Source organism: Carettochelys insculpta, chromosome 1 (genome assembly GCF_033958435.1).
Source record: "Carettochelys insculpta isolate YL-2023 chromosome 1, ASM3395843v1, whole genome shotgun sequence".
Taxonomy (NCBI): domain Eukaryota; kingdom Metazoa; phylum Chordata; order Testudines; family Carettochelyidae; genus Carettochelys; species Carettochelys insculpta.
In genome coordinates, this window is record NC_134137.1 from 182,101,344 (window position 1) to 182,119,798 (window position 18,455).

At 42.3% G+C, this 18,455-nt stretch overlaps 1 protein-coding gene across 1 annotated transcript in view; it reads left to right on the forward strand.

The window, feature by feature from the left end:
* TIAM1 (TIAM Rac1 associated GEF 1) overlaps nt 1–18,455 on the forward strand; it is a 148,124-nt gene that overhangs the window by 68,761 nt on the left and 60,908 nt on the right. Inside the window, exons 12-14 of the mRNA XM_074997087.1 lie at nt 2,335–2,416; nt 7,153–7,239; nt 16,174–16,398. Of these exons, the coding sequence (XP_074853188.1) occupies nt 2,335–2,416; nt 7,153–7,239; nt 16,174–16,398 (394 nt within the window). The remainder of the gene's footprint in view (nt 1–2,334; nt 2,417–7,152; nt 7,240–16,173; nt 16,399–18,455) is intronic.

Genomic DNA, 18,455 nt, shown 5'->3' on the forward strand with positions numbered 1-18,455 from the left:
TCAGGCTGTGGCTCACTGATTATGAGAGTATAACACATCATGTAAGAGGGTCGTGAACTGTCTGCAATACAAAAGAGTAGATTATTAAATTTCTTTGTTTAAGATGTCCTTCTGCTGGTGCTTATCCGGTGGTAAGTTTCTGGGCTTTCTTTTTAGTCCCCGAGAGGACATCTGAACTGGGGCAAAAGACTTGTGGCCCAGATCAGGCTGACTGGGCTCAGACTGCTGGCTAAAAATTGCTGTGTAGATAATTGGGTTTGGGCTGGAGCCTGAGCTGTAGGACTCTGAGGCAGGAGGGCTTCCAGAGGTGGGGCTCCAGACCAACCTGAATATCTACACAGCAGATTTTCAGCTTCAGGGACCATGAGTCTGAGTCAGCTGACCTGGGCCAGCCCCAGCTTTTTTGTGTCTACATAGACATACCACTATTTTGTAGTCCAGACCGAGCCCAAGCACAGAAGGGTTGTGCAGGAGACATATGAAGGAGGGATAAGAAGGTGAAATCTTCCCTTACAATCTATGGTGTACCCACACAGTCACTAGTTATATCAATGCTTAGTTGTAGAAGAAGCTGTGGCCCAATTTGTTCCATCTCCACTGGCTGTTTGGAAATCTGTGGTAAATCTGTGTATCTTGGACATGCCAGCTAAGCCCCAACACCTCTCCATGGGCAACAGCCTTGATTTGTGTAAATCATCAGAGCTGATTAAAAGTTAGAGAAGCTGTGATACTGTACACCTTCTAAGGGTCTGCTTCTATGTCTTTAGAACCGCCCCTCCATTAAGGAAGTTATTATGAAGCAGTACTCTGTAGTCTGCAGACTGTGCAGTGTTCATGTGAACATTTATGCTTCAGCCTTCTGTACTCTCTCACACAATTATGCCATTTCATTTTGTTTCTGGCATTGTGTGCTCTTCAGGACTTCCTTTTTGGTTTAGATGGTACAATTTACGTTGAGGAGAAGGACCAGAAACATTTTATGTTGTGAAAATATCCCAATTTAAGGCATCTGCAGTAAACTTTTCTATTGATTCCAGGGCAGAGTCATTACAATGAAAGTTATTTACATAATTATTTTAATATCTTTTAAAAAACTTTTGATTTAAATCAGGCTTGGAAAACTAATTTGAATGTTTTTACTATTGCAGCTTGATGATAATGAACAAGTTTATGACTGTACTCTTTAAAAAATAGGCACTACTCTAGTAGGGTCTCTTCTTTGAGAATTTTAAAGTAACTACCATTGGCAAAAAATCAAAATATTGAAAATTCTGGCTCACATTCTGCAATATTTAACCAGCCATATAGCTGTACTCACAGGAATAGTATTGAAAGTTCATCATATGATTCTACGATATGATTTTAGGTGTCTAAACATTTATAACACCAGTGGGCTGAAAATGTATGTTTATTAAAAAAAATGCTTCTTCTGGCGCGTAAATCTTTACTCACATCCATACTGACTTACTTCAGCATTAACAATGTAGTTATTTAGACAGTTGATATGTTTGTAAATTTATAGTAAATGTTTTTCTACCCATCTGCCAACACAAACAAAAAGAACAGTTTACAGCTAGGCTAGTAATCCTGCATCTGAAGGAGGGATGTCTTGCACGTATCATCGATGTGTTCTGAGTTTATGGTATTGGAATAAATAATAATGAAAATAACAATAAGAGAGAATGTGATAAATTTATAAATGGGATTATATGATGGGATTGCCTGTAACAGCAGAAGACTGAGCTTGCTCACCTACATAAGCATTTCAAGCGTGAAATTTTGCAGTAGAGAAATGTCTGTGTCCGATGTGAAATTCTACTAACAAAGAAATGAGTTGAAAAAAATCCACTTCACAATTTCAGGCTATAAAATACCCTATTTAAGATTATAAAGAACTGGAAACATAAAATATCTGATTTCAAATTTTTGAAAATGGTTTCAATACAAATAATGATTTAAATGTATTTTTAAATTAGAATTCCTCCCCACCTGGACTTTTTCCAGACTATCATAGAGAAAGACCTGGAGACCAAACTCTACATTACTGGTGCAGTCAGAACTAAACTGATTGGGGAACATTGGCATATAATACCTTGCATGCAGGCAGTGCTAGAAATATCACACTCCCCTCTTTTAATTATAGCCCATTGTTCCTAAAAGTAAAGCTCAGTGACTCCAGCAATACCTTTTACAGGTGTGGGGAAGGTTGCAATAAATAAATGGTCATGGGTCCCTTTCAGCCATTTTAATTAAAAAAAAGAAAGATTGCTCAGAATGGTGACAAAGAGTATAACCTTTTGTGATAATGGATTTTTAAATGTTTTGTCTGTTCAGTTATACAAAGAAATAGAAATCTGTCAAAAAATTGTACAGCACATTCAGATTGAGAAGTCCGATACAGCCTCTGATTTTTATGGTAAGTTTTCTTCCTGATTTGTTTGCTTTCCTATTGAACGCTGGTGTAAACACACACTTATTTACAATTGACTAAAATACTTAAGGAACTGTTGAGCAAAATAGAAACACACCTGACTCTTACATCCTCTAAGCCGAGATGAGCCTTGAAAAGTCATCTTGCGCACACTGAAGCTAGCGGGATTTATTTCTGTCTGTATTTGCTAACAAACTGAATGCAGAGCCGTCGCTGGCACACAGACAGTGGCACCTGCAGATCACTCATGAAAATTATAATCTGGGAAACGGCAAATGTTTTTTCTTGTTGGTGTAGCGCATCAGGACCTACCGTACAAAATCCTTGTTATTTGGAATGTGGCGCAAAGCTGTGTCGCCATGGAGTCTTTTTGCTACCTGGAATAGCGAGATGCAGAATCTTCATAACAGAGCCCCACTCTCCCAGTAGCTGTGTGTTATGATAACGTTTGTATTATCAGTTAAATTGTGGCTTTGCAGTAAGTCCCAGGTGACGGTGTGTTGTTTCACTGATGCAGCAACAGATGGGGAAGCAGATTGTGACTCTGGGTTTGGGTACAGAGGGTGCTAGTACACACTGGTTGGGTGTACATTGCAACACACCAATCTGTGGCACACTAACTGGCCCATGTAAATCTTGCTGCTGTGCACTGAAAGTTCCCTTGTGCCCATTCATGTTAATATGAGGGCTGGAGTCACAGTCTGCCTCCTGGTTACCCTGCTGCTCTAAGTGGAAATTATCCAGCACCGTCTCTGTGTCTGGAGTTTCATGTGTCCCTCAGTGCTGCCTCAGGACCAAGGGGAATGGACGCTTGTCTCCACCCATTTCTAGCCTCCTCCAGTCTCTTCCTTGCCCATGTGGAGAGGTTACATAATGGCCCTTCAGAGGATACTTTCCCCTATATGCTGCTACTCACAACATGGGTGGTCATCTCAGGGAAGTATGGAAATGCCTTGTGCCCCTTTACTTCCTTTCCTGAGCGCTCGAGATAGGCCATAGTCTTGTCCGGACTTGACAGGCTTTGGATACACAAATTTGGCACACCCTGTGAAATCGATAGAGGCTCCACGCTACATCTCTGAAGCCGGAATGTGCCCCATAATATCACCACGTTTATAAATAGGGGAAACGCCTTGGTTATCATTTTAGAAAAATCCCTCTTGTCTTATCTCTTCTTTTAGCTTTTTAATACTCAAAATTACAGGCTTTTAGATTGGCAGGAGAGCCCTTTGGTCAGGCAATTAGTGTATTTTTACATACTTTTGCAACCTACCCCTGGGCAGCCAGTCTGTATCTTTTTATGTTTATCCAAATATTCTTTTTTTAATGAATAGAATAATTTTGATTCCCCAAACTGATTATTATGCAGCTGTAGGCCATTTGGAATGTTGAGCTCTGGGGCACAGTTCTGATACTGTCTGCTATTTGAAAACTGAAGATTAAAGACATACATATTAACTAGCACAATTATGACTCCCAGGTTCAACAATTATGTTGCGTCTGAGACGACTTCAATAGTTAAGGCCTTATCTTTATTCCCTTTTGGTTTTATTTCCGCAGCAGAAATGTAAAAAGCAAGAAACAATGAAAACAAACTATTGTAAAATAAAATGATCAATTAAGCTGTTGAGGCAGGAAACAAGTGTTGTGGGCAGGCCTGATCTTGCAGATGATATTCCTAATAGTGCTTGCTGTGCTTATTGATAGAAATGGCAGAACTGCTTTGGACTTTAATGGGAGTAGGCATGGATCCTGTAAACACATGATCATGTAATACTAAGCCTATATTAAAATGCCAGCATATGAATGACGAGAGCTAAGGTTGCAAGTGCATTTGATTTTTTAATTCTTGAGACTGTCTCTATGTAGATTAACACAACCTTTGCAACTTTAAGACAGCGTTCATTTTTACAGTCCTACCAAGATCATGTGCTTAACTTAACACACAGAGAGTATCCTACTGACCTCTTGAAAAATGAAAAAAAATGCCTGAGCGTGTTTGAATACCTTTCTGGCATTAGGAACCTAAACGCTGTTGTCTTAACAGACTGTTTTTTAATGTCCTAGGTTTTTAAAAAACACTTTAATTATAAAAACCCATAGTGTGGCAACACTCTACCCCCAAACCAGGAAAAAAGCACCTGTACAAGTGCTTTCTTGAATAGGGATGCTTTGCTGATTTGCAGCCGATGTTAGTTATAAAATGTACCTATGCAGGATCTTAAACTATTGTGTGTAAAGAGGCCATACTGTTACCACTTGGAGCATGTACTCTTAAAGACTGCATCCTAATTATCATATGCTTTTACTACTGTGCTTCATTCAATCCAACGCAAATTTACTGCACATTTTTCAGATTTTAACAGTGTACCAAAATTGTGTGTTTTGTGCAGCCAACGTGAGAAAGCGTTCTTTAAAGACATGTTATCATTACTGAAATTGTAGGCAACATTAACCGTTGCTGTTGCTAGCATTCCAGCTACAATAATAATAATAATAATGCTTGTACAGTTTTAATCTTACTAACTGTTAATTAATCATGATAGTGCCTTTGTAAGGTAGGGAAGCATTACTGTCTTCACTGAATAGTGGGAGAATTGACAGCAGAGAGGTCAAATGACTTGACTGAGGTAAAGTGACTCAAGGCAGACAAACCCTGCTCCTCAAGCCGAATGGTTCAGAGAAGCTCTAGTAAGGCCTGGTCTAGATTACACTACACCACACAGTTCGGTCAACATTAGTGGCATTGTATTCACCTACCTGTGGAAGTGTCTTCCCTTAAGTTTGGCTCCCTGTGACAATTTAATAACACCGTCCCCCCTGAGTGGTATACATACAATTAAGTTGACACAGTGTTACCATCGACATTGTTTGTTACTGGCTTTCAGAAGCCATTCCTCGTTGCCCCACACTGGCAATACACGTGCTCTTGATAGGGACATGCACTGCTGACATAAGAAGCCAAGCATGCACACACACAAGCGATTTAATAACTCCCATGGCTCTGTGCTGATGTAAGTTAGGTCAAAGTACTTCTGCAGTGTAGACCCAGCCTGAGATGAAACACTGCAGTTTCCATCTGAATTTGTCCATGTTTATCAAGTTTTCTGTGAAAGGGGACAATGCAGCTCATTAACAGCTCACAAGTGTCTCATTAATGTCTTGGTCTCAGTACCTCTTTTGAGAGCCAATTTATAGGCTGTATTGCCAGTGCAGCATGAGCTGAAGTTACCTATACTTGAGTTAATAATACCTCATGGGTTGTTCTAGCTTGAGCACTCATTGCAAAATAACATTGGAGCAGCACAGAGTGATTGGACTAGCAGCTGGTGTGTTCTAAGTCGTTCTGTAGCCTCAATGGGGGTTTTGTGAATGGATGGAACTTGGATTAACTCTGCAGTGAGGACAAGCCCTTAATTACTACTTTTTTTTCCCCCGATCATCCTTCAGTGTGTTCAGAATTTCTCTTCCTATGAACTTTAGTGCATGAAGTGAGTTTGACAGATTCCATTTATATTCCAAGTTGAGGAGCCCACCTCCAAGTCTCCCAGTGGTCTGTTAAGTGGTAAAGGGCCATATGCCACAAGTCCGTGGGCTGACCCCTGTTTCTTTAATGATGAATGAAAGAATAACTTCCCATCCATAAATGTCATGTTGAAGGGAGTCATGGAGTCACAATAAGCTGCTAGTACACCTGCTTCCTCTTGACCGGTGGCTGAATCCATCCTTCTCTAACAATTCATAAAAATTTTTCCTTGAAAAAAGAATAAAATGCTGCCTGCACACATCTGGAGGACCAGAAAAGCACACGGTTTTTAGGTATGTGTCAACAGTAAATAAATAAAATTAATAAAATGCAGTTTATTTTATACACCCAATAAAACAGACATTGTCTTAAATCCAAGTAATGGATACAGAGAATCGCCAATATTAAATACAGTAGTGCCATTTGCATTCTTAAAATTAAGCCGCATCCGTGTTTCCATTATAAATCTAGGATTTGCAAGTTTATAACTTAGCCATAAAAATGTTCACAGAGACGTAGCAAGTAACAAGTGATGCCAGCAGCAGCTGAGGAGGTTGAGGGGAAAGGCGGCAGTTTACCAATCAGCTCAGGAAATCGCAAAAATAAAAAGATGACATTCTGCTTGAACTGGCACTGTTATGCCTGGTGAGAATTAAGAATGGGGCGTCAGCCAGAACTCTGAACTTCCTGGCCCTGGTGTGTTTGGGACACAAACCGTAACATTGTGTACATTTTGTCAGCAAATATGCAACTACTTAGAGTGACCGTTTGTGACAAGTCAGTTTTAAGTGCATTTCAACAATATCTAGCTGTGTTCTCCCCCCAAATAAAACTTAAATGATTTACGTAAACAAGAAACTTCAGTTTAGCCTTTAAAGTAATTTTTGAAAATTTTAATACTTTTCATTTTGTTAAGCTTTAACACCACCCTCGGCCCCCTGAAAACGTGTGCCCCAGTTCTTAAAAGCCATTACTTACATAGATAAGTCTTTACTCACATGAGTAAATGTCTTGACTACTGCTATGGAGCTACTTGAAAGAGGAAAGGATCCTCATAATAGGCTCAGGTACAGCTTTATCAAAGATTTTGCCCATTGTGGAACAGAGCACCTTCAAATAGAGTTCATGTTTCTTGTGCTTTTCACGTAAGCTCTTTCTGAAGCTGTTTTAATTGTGTTTCTGGGTATTTCTGCAGGCTTTTCTCTCTCTTCTGTGGAAGAAGAAGGGTTTCGTCGGCTTTATGTGACCCGTGTAAAAGAGACAGGTCTGGCTTTCAAGAAAGGTAAAACATGTTGAAAAAACTTACTACCCAATTTCAAATACTCTTATTGTTGTTATTTTTATACTGGTATTGCAGTAGCTCCTCGTGGTCCAGGAGGACTCTATTGCACTAGATGGCAGACAGACAGAAAGAAAAACGTGCCTGACCCAAAGAGCTGTTTGGAAGGGCCTCAGATACCGTAGCAGATGTCTACCTCCCCATCCTACCTACTAAAAATGATTTGGGATTGACTACAGTATATGTACAGTCACCCTTCATTCTGAATGAGTTTTCTGCTCGTCCTTTCTCTTACATTGCAGAAGCGCTGTGTACTGCAGTGAGAGAGACCCATGGTCCATAAAGCCACTCTAGAAGTGGTACTCAGAGATGAAGAAATGAAATAATGGCACATTTTTCATTCCAGTGGCTTAGCTCACTGCCTCTAGTTTTGCTTCTACCCACTTCTGGAAGCATGGCTGCTCTGAACACAGGATGTAACAGGACTGATTAGGTCAGTGAGGTGACCAAAAGGTACAATCAGCTAAGGGGATGCATGCCTACTGTGGATTTGGAATGCTAACCTATGTTATCAATGGGAAATTAGTCTTTACAAAAGAATAGTGTCAGTTTAAAAAAAAGTCACCCATCTGTGTGAACATATTTTTTACTACCATTATACTAAGTAAAACCCAAGATGCCTATAACTTACAGAGAAATAGTGAATGCATTTCTCAATTTGTACGGTTCATAGGAATCTGTATAGTGAGCTGACAAAATTCAAAAAATATTTTTTCTGCTTTCTTTTAGGGCTCTCAAGTAATTAAAAATTATCATAATTAATCACACAATTAACATTGTGAATACCTTTTATTTAAGTATTTCAGAGGTTTTCTGCTTTTTAAAGTGTGTTAATTTTCGTTACAACACAATACACAATGTACAGTTCCTGCTTTATTTATATTACAAATATATGCACTGTAAAAAACATAAGAAATGGTATTTTTAAACTCCCCTAATGCAAGTACTGTAGTGCAATCTTTGTCATGAAAGTTGAACATATAAATGTAGAATTGTGTAAAAAATTCTACATCTAAAATTAAAACAATGTAAAACTTTCGAGCCTACACATCCACTGTGTTCTATTTTTTGTTCAGCCAGTCATGCAGACTGCGTTTGAAGGAAGTAATGCTGCCTGCTCCTTATTCACAATATTGCCTGAAAGTGAGAACATGCATTTGCATGACACTGTTGAAACCAGTGTTGCGAATTATAGCCAGTTGCAAAGCATAGCTAGAGACTCAGATTCATATGTCAATTTCTGCTTTAAACACCATTCCAGAGGACATTTGTCTGTGCTGATGATGGGTTCTGCTTGAAAAACAGCCAAAGGGGTATGGACTGACACACGTTCATTTTCATCGTCTGAGTCAAATGCCACCAGCAGAAGTTTCATTTTATTTTTTGGTATTTTGGATTCTATAATTTCCACACTGGAGTTTTGCTCGTTTAAGACTTAGGAAAAAAATGCTCCACGCTTCATCCCTCACAGATTTTGGAAGACATTTCAGCTTTTTAAAACTTAGGCTGAGAGCTGAAGCTATCTTTAGCAATGTCAAATTGCTGTCTTCTTTATGTTCTATCAAATCTACCATGAAAGTGATCTTAAAATGAACAACATGTGCTCGGTCATCATCTGAGACTGCCATAACAGGAAATGTATGGCAGAATGTGGGGAAATCAGAGCAGGAGATGTACAGTCCTCCCCCAATTAGTTCAGGTCACAAATTTAATTACTGCATTATTTGTTGAATGAGCATCATCAATATGGAAAGCATGTCCTCTTGAATGATGGCTGAATCATGAAGGCACATGCAGATGTTTAGCATGTCTGGCATATAAATACCTTGCAATGCTGGCTACAGAAGTTCCTGTTCTCACTTTTAGGTGACATGAATAAGAAGCAGGCAACATTATCTCCCGCAACTGTAAACAACCATGTTTATTTTAGCAGTTGGCTGAACAAGAAGTAGGACTGAGTGAACTTGTAGGTTCTAATATTTTACATTGTTTTATTTATGAGTGCAGTTAAGTAACAAAGAAAAAGCTACATTTTTAGCTGCATTTTAACAATAAAGAATTTGCCTGATAGTACTTACATTGAGTGAAATAGAAAATACTATTTCTTTTGGAGTATTTTGCAATGCAAATATTAGTAATAAAAATAATAAAATAAATTGAGCAATGTAAACTTTGTATTCTGTGTTGTAATTAACATCAATATATTTGAAAAGGTAGAAAAATATCCAAAACATTTTAATAAATCTCAATTGGTGTTTCATTGTTTAACAGCATGATTAAAACAGTGATTAATTGCAACTAATTTTTGAGTTAATTGCATAAGTTAACTGTGCTTAATGGACAGCCCTGCTCCCTTTGTATTACAGTAATCTTAGGTTTTACTCCCAGCACTAATGGGTAAAGAAATTTGGAGAAAAGCACACACTACAAATGCGTGATTATCTTCATAAAATAATGATGTTTCAGCCCGTATGAGAAGAGCCCAGGTTAGAAGGAGACTGTCAAGACTCAACTGCAGCATTAATGATCACAGGCATATTAATGGGTTAACACTGTGACAGGGCACTAGCAGAAGAAAATGGACTAATGCAACCTGCTTGATCTCTTTTGTTTTTGTTTAGACTGTGATTTTGTGGTCCATTTATTTTGAATCTCTTCTCATTTGTTTCCTGTTAGTTTTGCAAATACATGGGTCAGTGCAAGTGCCAGTTCTGTCATGCAAAAAATAATGACAAAGGATAAGGAAGTAGGGAATATTATGAGTAAGCTGGTCAACTAATAGGACTTTTTGGACATTTTTATCTTTTTGTTTTCAATGCATTTGTAATTTTGCAACTTTTGGACCAGCTTATTAGTATTGTTGTTTTTATATCTATAGGGTGCCCAGCAGTACAGTATGTGGGCAGAGTTATATATGTTTAGGTTTTACATCTACATTGCAGCTGGGGTGTGCTTTACAGCTAAGGCAGACAGGCACACTGGCGCTTGCCTAAAGCTAGCATGCTAAAACCAGCAAGAGAGCTGGGGGTAGCTGAGGCAGCAGCATGGGATAGCCTCTTGAGTACAAAGCTACCTGGATCCCTGGGTACATATTGGGCAGCTAGCTCTAATTGTCATCTGTGCTACATTTGGCTATGTTCCGTGTGCTAGCTTGAGCAGAACTAGCATATTTATGCCTGACTGAGCTGGGAGGCATCTTCACAGCTGCAGTGTGGATGTACTCTTGGAAGTATCATATTTTTCCTCATAAGGAACAAAGCTCCCACCCTGTCCTCTGACATCGCTCACCATTACACCAAATGTGAAGCTGCTCACTTAAGCAGAATCAAACCTGGGCAGCTTATTTCCTGGAGGATGCAGTTGGATTCTCAGTTCAGTGCTTAGGGGAAGTCTTGCTGAAAGAGCTGAGTCTTGCATCCTGCCCTCAGGATGGCAAGACTCAGGTCTGCATGATCTCCAGTAGGGAGAACTCTGCGCTTCGTTGGCCTCCGCCGAGAACAGTTTGTCCTCTGACACCGGAAGTTCTGCTGTCCGTCAGCCTCGGCACACCTTTCCAGTGCAGCTGGCGCGGGGGTGTGGAGCAAGAGGAGATTTTGCAGAGCAGTAGGATAGAGGCTGGGTAGGGGGTTAAAGAGAGAGATCAGGATTGTGAAATCAGCCTCAAGTTGGACAGTCAGCCAGCGCAAAATATTATTTATTGTGATGTGCTCAAGTCAGTCTTCTCTGCCGGACAGGACTGCCAGTGTGTTGGACTTGATTTCTTCTTTAGGTGGTCTCCAGGGCCAGCCCAAGGCACGCCAGGCTGCAGTGACCTAATCTAGCTGCATTAATCAATGCACTTGGTAACTCCAGAACAGATCACTGTGATGTACTTCAGTCTGGATTGACCCTGGGGACTCCCCTGCTCATGAAAACTGGTTCAGCATGCAGCTGGCAACCAAGATGTACACACCCTTTGTTGTGAGTGAGGTCCCATTTGTTGCTGGACCTTCAGAATGTTTCCTTTTGTCTGTCATAACCACCTCTGTCTTTCCTGGGCTGAGCAGGAGCTACCTGGTTTCTCTACAGATTTTTATTTCTCTGAAACACTGGGGATATAGCTAATGCCCAATACCAGATAAATACCATGAATAAACTTCTAATCAGTAATTTTAGCATTAAAGGATCTATGTGACAGGATATAATATGTTTGCTGGACCTACGAGGCACAATAAAGTCTTAAATCCAATTATGTTTCAGTTAGGAAAGTTGTCTCTATTCTTTAGCCCTAATAATGTCTTTCCCCTTTCAGTAAAGCACTCATCCATGTGAAGAAAATTAAATAAATGATGCAGCTAATGACGCTTCCTGAAAAGATTGGCAGGGATTCAATCACAAGTGCTCAGATGACTTTTACCACAGGGTTTGCACTGTTGAGAACACAAGGTCCTCCAGTTCTGCCAGATAGGAGAGCTATGAATAGTTGATGGAAGAGACAACATCATGCTCAAACCAACCAGTAAATCTTCCTGGGTTCTGTCTATTGGAAAAAATAATTTTGAAGCATCAAATGGCTTTTGCTACTGCAAAAAAATGAAAACAGAGAGACCAGAAAAGGCAGAACAGGAAGAATGCCCCAAATTACCCTCCGCTTCTCCCCCACTTGGTTGAGCCTTTTTGCACCTGCCTAGTACTTCTTTAGTCATCACCCTAAGGAGTTTGGCCAGTAATTCTCCTCCTCTCCCTTGTCTGTATTACGGTCACTAGTTTGTAAATACTGAGGGCTAGACAGTGGCTCAGTTTTGATGGGCAAGCAAGGGCAGGGACGCAAGAAGCCTTCTGAAGAGTCCAGATAGAATCCCTCTACATGATACCAGACTGCTAGGAATCTAGAAGAGGAGTTCTCAGTGTAAAGATTCACAGCCACCTTGTTCTTCCCATATTGCTAAAGGGGAAGTGCTGTCCCAGCTAGATTTGGGGGGCGAAGGCAATGTGTTTGGGGTTGGGAGGTCCTAGTATCGAAAAAGATAAAATTCCTCCAGTCGAGGATGAATTATGATGCTAGTCTCCTTGAAAGGGTCAGATCATGATTGTGCCTCTTTTCCATCTCTTCCTCTGCACTGATGAGCAGAGAAGCCAATTCTGCACTCCGTTAAAAGGCATAAGCAGGGTCCACCCAGTCCTGTGCTGCCCCAGGGCCACTAGACACAATGGGAGATTTACACCCGGTGTATCGCGATGGCTGAATCCTCGATGAGTGGTCACTGTTACATAGACTCTCCTCATACCAGCCTCTGCAATTCAACCTCTAATGTAAAATAAAGTCTTGCCTCGAACCTTTTCTAGCAGACACTCTCTGATAAATGGCTCCATTTAGTGATGAGAATTGTGATGCCTGGAAGCTTGGAAGTCTGACTTTCTTGGCACAATTTACTTTACAATGTTTTTAGTATTAATGGGAAACGTTGGACAAGGTGGTATCAAGTAATTAATTAATGCCTTAATTGTACGATCAATTGTCCCTCACTCTAATGCCGAGCTAATGCTGAAGCAGGGAACTCTTCACATTACCTCACGCTGCTGTTCCTTCCCCAATAATCTGGAAAGCTTCTGAAGCCTGTGTCTGGTTATAAGCTGTGCATGGCTTGTCGCCGAGAAAATTATGTAAAGAAAAGTTGGTTTCTTCACTTGCAAAAAGCATGCGCTGGAATCCAAAGAAGAATACACTGCAATTGCACAACGTAGGCCATGTCTACACTAGAGGATGTATGTCTACTGGTGTTTTGTTGTCAAAACCCTTGGAGCATCCAGATTACCAAGCACATTCTGTCGACAGCTCATGGTAGGGGGCAAATGTGCCCGCGTCCATTCTCCGGCACAGGCCAGAGTTGTGGCACGCACGGGCATTGTGTGCCTGGCCTGACCACCTGACTTAAATGTCTGTGAGGTGTCCATGGTGGTTGAACAGAGCCTGAAGCACCATGGAGAAGTATCCCTTGCGGTTGATATACTTTGCTGTGCTATGCTCTGGGGTACGGATCGGGATGTGGGTCCCATCGATGGCCCCGAAGCAGTCCAGGAACTCCTGGATGGCGAATCCAGCCATGATTGTCTGTGTCTCCCGTACAGATGACCCACTGCAGCAGGATAGTGTTGATGGCTGTCATGACCTGCAGAGGGAGAGGACTGACAACACACATCAGGGACTGAGGGAGGGAGTCTGTGGGCCCTGCGGGGGGGGGTCCCCATCTTCCTCCTGTTCCCCCTACACCTGAGCTCACTGGGAGTCTCCCCTGTCAGGCTGCCACCCCAACAGCAGGGCTGTGCGGTGGTGGGACAGCGTGGTCCCTGGAGACAGGGATTCCCCCTGACCCCAACCCCGCCCCTTGCACCCCCAACCCCATTCACGAGGGTCTGTCTTTGGTGCGGTGTGTTTTCTCTTTCCCGGCTCCCCCACCCTGTGCAGGGACTGCTGCCTGAGAGTCCCTTACCTCCATGAGGAGGACCCCAACAGTGAACTACCCCGTGCCAAACTGGTTGCCCACCAACCAGTAGATGTCGGGGGTGGCAAGCTTCCACAGGGCAACTACAACCCATTTCTCCCTGGGGATGGTGGGTCACAGCCGGGTGTCCTGTCTCTGGTGGGTGGGGGCAAGCCAGGTGCTGAGCTCCAGGAGCATGGCCTTTTGCATGCGGAAGTTCTGGAGCTGCTGCTGGTCGTCCTACGGCCCCATGACCAGCCCATCCCACCAGTCAGAACTGTTGCAGTGTCTCCACGTCTGCCTGTGCCTCCGGTGGGGTGGGCACAGGTGTGACCATCTGGCACCAACAGCGAGCTCCTTGAAGGTGTTGTCGGGTTCGCCCTCTGTACAGAAGAGGAGGATGTCCATGAGGAAGTGCAGCAGGTGCTGACACGCCTCTGCCTGGAGCCAGCACAAGCCGTAGGGTTACTCTTGCACTGTGGCTCGCTGGAAAGAGCTGTGTGCCCCAGAAAGCATTGAAGCCCTGCTCTAGGCAGCTGTGCTGTCCCTCATGGAGGTAGGCATGCCTCAGCATGGGTAGGGAACGGCTGTCTGGAGGGGTCCCTTTAAGCGTGCATCTCACCAGGGCTCCTGGAAGAAAATGCTGACCTGCAACCCTGTCTGCTGTGGTTCTGGGTGGCCGTTCTATCACGAGAGCAGACGGGCAGTCTGGCCACTCTCTCTTGACAGAGCAGATTGAAAGAGCAATCCGCTCTGTGGTCTGGCCACAATATGTCGACAGAAGTTTTGTCGGAAGGTGTCTTCCTACAAAAACTTCTGTCGACAAATCCCTCAAGTTTAAACATAGCCATGGTGACAGAAGGCACAATGATATTATGATGATGAGATGCTCTAGAAAATCCTAAGATATACGATATATATATATATATATATATATATATATATATATATATATATATATATATTGTAACAAAAATCAGCATCTGTCAGTGACCCCTTATTATCCATCATGGTTCTACATGTTGGAAATCACAAATGCTTATTTCATGTCTGAATATCACTGTTTGTTTATTTCATGTCTGTTAACATCCCCATAGAACTTCATACACATACAGACTGCGGAATTGGTAGTATATTGAAACTCACTATGTGATTCTAGTACAGGAGGGTTTGGGGCACTGATGAGGGTCAAGTCAGGGTGAATTGCTCAGAGACAGGGTGACTTACAGCCCAGGACCGGGTGCCCTCCACTATGGAGAACACCAAACCAGTGACAAAGAGCACTTTTGTGTACCACATCGGCTAGCATGAAGTCAGACAAGCAGTACCTTTAGACTCTCCAGTTCTCCCGTGCCACAACCAGCCCTATTCCTAATACAGGCGAGAGGCTATGTCACCAAATCAAAACAGGCTCTTCTGATCCTGGAAGACCAGCCACTTTCCCAGGTCAATTTATAACTCAGGCCTTACCCCCAAAGCACACTGTTAGCCAAAACTTTAAAATCTGGCCTCTAAAGGCCTATGTACAGACAGAAGGAAAGAAAATTAAAATTGTTAAAGGGATCAAATGTATACACCAGCTGCAAAGTTCTTGATTCAGGCTTATAGCAGGGATGGAATAATCTTCTGTCTTACATCAAGACTCTGGAGTACATCCTCTGCTAGGCTGGGTCATCGGTCCTTTCAGGCTCATAGCAAAGATGCCCCAGAGGTGGTGAGCCAAACCCATAGGGCACCTTTTATAAGTTTGGCCGTGTGGAGGGACTCTCTTGTTCTCACTGTGTAGAAGTATGTCCCAAGATGGAGTTTGTCACATGAGTCAATCACCTGTCCATGCGTGGCTCAGTCCTTTTTAGGCAGCAGCCACTGTTCCCATGCTGGTCTGAACATACACAGAGGGGTACCATATTTAACCTTTCGAAAAAGAGGATGCCCCTCGGAGGAAGTGTATTGGTATCTACCAATGCACGCTATACTAATGTACCATAAATACTATAACAGTAATACAACATGAGTTGGTCGATACTGATACAGATACACTCACTTTCAGGGGTGTCCTATTTTTTCACACGGTCATCCTACGTGAACTCATCGGATGTGTATTGGCACCCTCAGAGGTGCGTTGTCAGCCAGTTTCTTCTATTCACTTGACTAATGGTTGTTTTACAATATGTCGGCCATACCTGCTGTCTCCCAGAAGAAAGCATTTGAAATACAAGTACATAGGCAGTACTCATAACTTCAAATGTAAAAGTGACACGTGCATACAAATAGTATAAATGGAAGCAGTGACTCATAAGCCTTCTTCAGACACATCACTTGGCCCTGTTTGTACAAGATTGTGTGTAAATATATAACCGTGATTGCAGCAATGATTGGTCACAGTGATACTCACCTGTTACTTTCTATTTTTCAGGCCTTAAAGCTGGTGATGAAATTATTGAGATCAATAAAAGAGTAGCTGAAGACCTGGATTCAACCAGGTTGAAAGACATCCTTGTTCAGCCTTCGCTGTGCCTTACAGTGCGTACTTATCCGGAGATAGAGGGAGGGCAGAAGTTAATGCAATCACCACCACGTCGCACGGAGTACCTGCCTGACTTGAGTGACGGTGCACTTACGTTCAGTGGCAGTAACCAAGGTACCAGTATCAGTTGTGGAAATTAGCATAGGATGGGTCCAGTTTGGTTCCAGCATACATCACTGTAACTCCATTGCCTGCAGTGGAGTTACTCCTGATTTACACCTATGTAAGATGACAATCAGGCACTAAATGTTGTGGTTAGAATGTTAACAGGAGCTATGTTGCTTTGAGAATTTGTGACGTGACTTGTGGATACAATAAATTGCAACCACAAATTCCCCATTTAGGTAGTCATTTGGTAGATATTTGGTCAGAGAAATCTGTGATTCTTTGTTTGGGTTTTTAAATTTATACCCCAAGACAAAAGACACTATTAAGTGTATTTATTTGTTTGATCTGTTTTTTTCAGAAATTTATTTAAAGTGTGGTTAGAATGATGTAAATTGGAGTGGCTTTTGTATTTGTTTCTTCTCCTTTTCCTGCTCTGAAAAAAGCACACACAAATTTTTAAGCTCCTAAAAACTGGCAGTGTTTGCAAGTGTCAGATATCAGGTAGAACATGATCAGGCATTGATAGTTGTTGAATGATTAGTTTTAAAAAGCAGCTGTTTGAGGATGACATAGGGATATACATAAGCTCCAAACCTGGAGTTTTTATGATCAACCACAAGATGTCACCATTACATAAATTAAATTACTCAATTTTCTGTCTTAATATACGAGCATCTTGTTTCCTGCGTGGGTAAATTGCTACCCTTCTAGCGCAGGGTGTATTGGTCATAAGAAAGGCTTGAACTCAGTCTCAGAATTTTTTTCCCCATAATAGGAACTTTGGGAAGATGGATATGATTTTTTTTTTATTTTACTGTTGCTGAAGGAAGAGTAGGAATATTTAAATTTAAATTAGAGAAAGCAATAAAATAGCATTTCAGGAGATGATTTAGAAGTGTCTACTAAGTTTCAGTAACATTATTTTACTTTGTTAACATGTTCGCTATTGCCACATAAAAATGTGCATTTAAAGCCTGACTTGAGAAACGTTTAAAACAAACCAACACATACATTATAAATCAGAGGCTCTTAGATTAAAGTGGGAATAGGACTTGGGACCTACTTCAAAGGTGGAGGTATGGAGGCAAGCATTTAGATCAGCTCCATCAATTTTCATCTCTTTAGACACTGGTGGAAGAAAGTATAAAAGATTTTCCCAAAGCTTTTACTTTCTTCACCCCCGTGCATTATTTGTTTTTTTCACTGCATGAAGCTGGACTGAAATATAATTTAAAGAGAGGTCCATTTTGTTATTATTTCCAGTGCTTATCTTCTAGCAAAAAAGATGCCAGAACCCTCTGCAGCTCCAAACTGCCCCCAGGCTTAACCCTCTGTAGCCCCAAACTGCCCCCAAGCTTAACTCCCTCACATCCCCAAACCACCCCTTCCCACCACCAGGTGGCTTAAACCCCTCACAGCCCCAAACTACCCCCCTCCCACTCCCAGGTGGCTTAACCCCCCCCCCCCCCGCAGCCCCAAATTGCCCCCTCCCACTCCTAAGTGGCGTAATTGCCCCACAGCCCCAAATGGTTCTTCTCCTGACCCCAGGAGACCCCCCACAGCTCCAAACTGCCCCCTCTCCTGCCTCCAGGATCAACCTCTTGCTGCCCTAAACTGCCGCTACCACCCCCACCCCCAGGCTTAAACCCCGCAGCCCCAGACTACCCCTCCCCAAATCCAGGATTCAGTGACTTGCCTTACTGAGGCCAGGAGCTCTGCATGGTGCTACTGCCATCTGCTCCTTCACCAGGCCATCTGCTCTTCGCTGCGGCTGCGCAGCTTCCCCCAGCCCTCTGGCTTCCCCCATGTAGTGTGCGCCTGTGGCAGCTCCCAGTACCCTGCCGAGCTAAAAGGACTCAATTTAATTGGTTTAACAGCTGTTAAACCAATTAAGTCCTCTTTCAGTGCGACAGACGGGGAGCTGGAAGAGAGTGGCAGAGCTGGGAGCTGCAGATGGCCCCTTAAAGAGCCACATGTGACTTGGAGCTGCCCAGCCATCTACCAAAATGGTGATGCCAAAAAAAAAAGGTGCCGGAACGCCATTCCATGGCATTCTGGCAGAA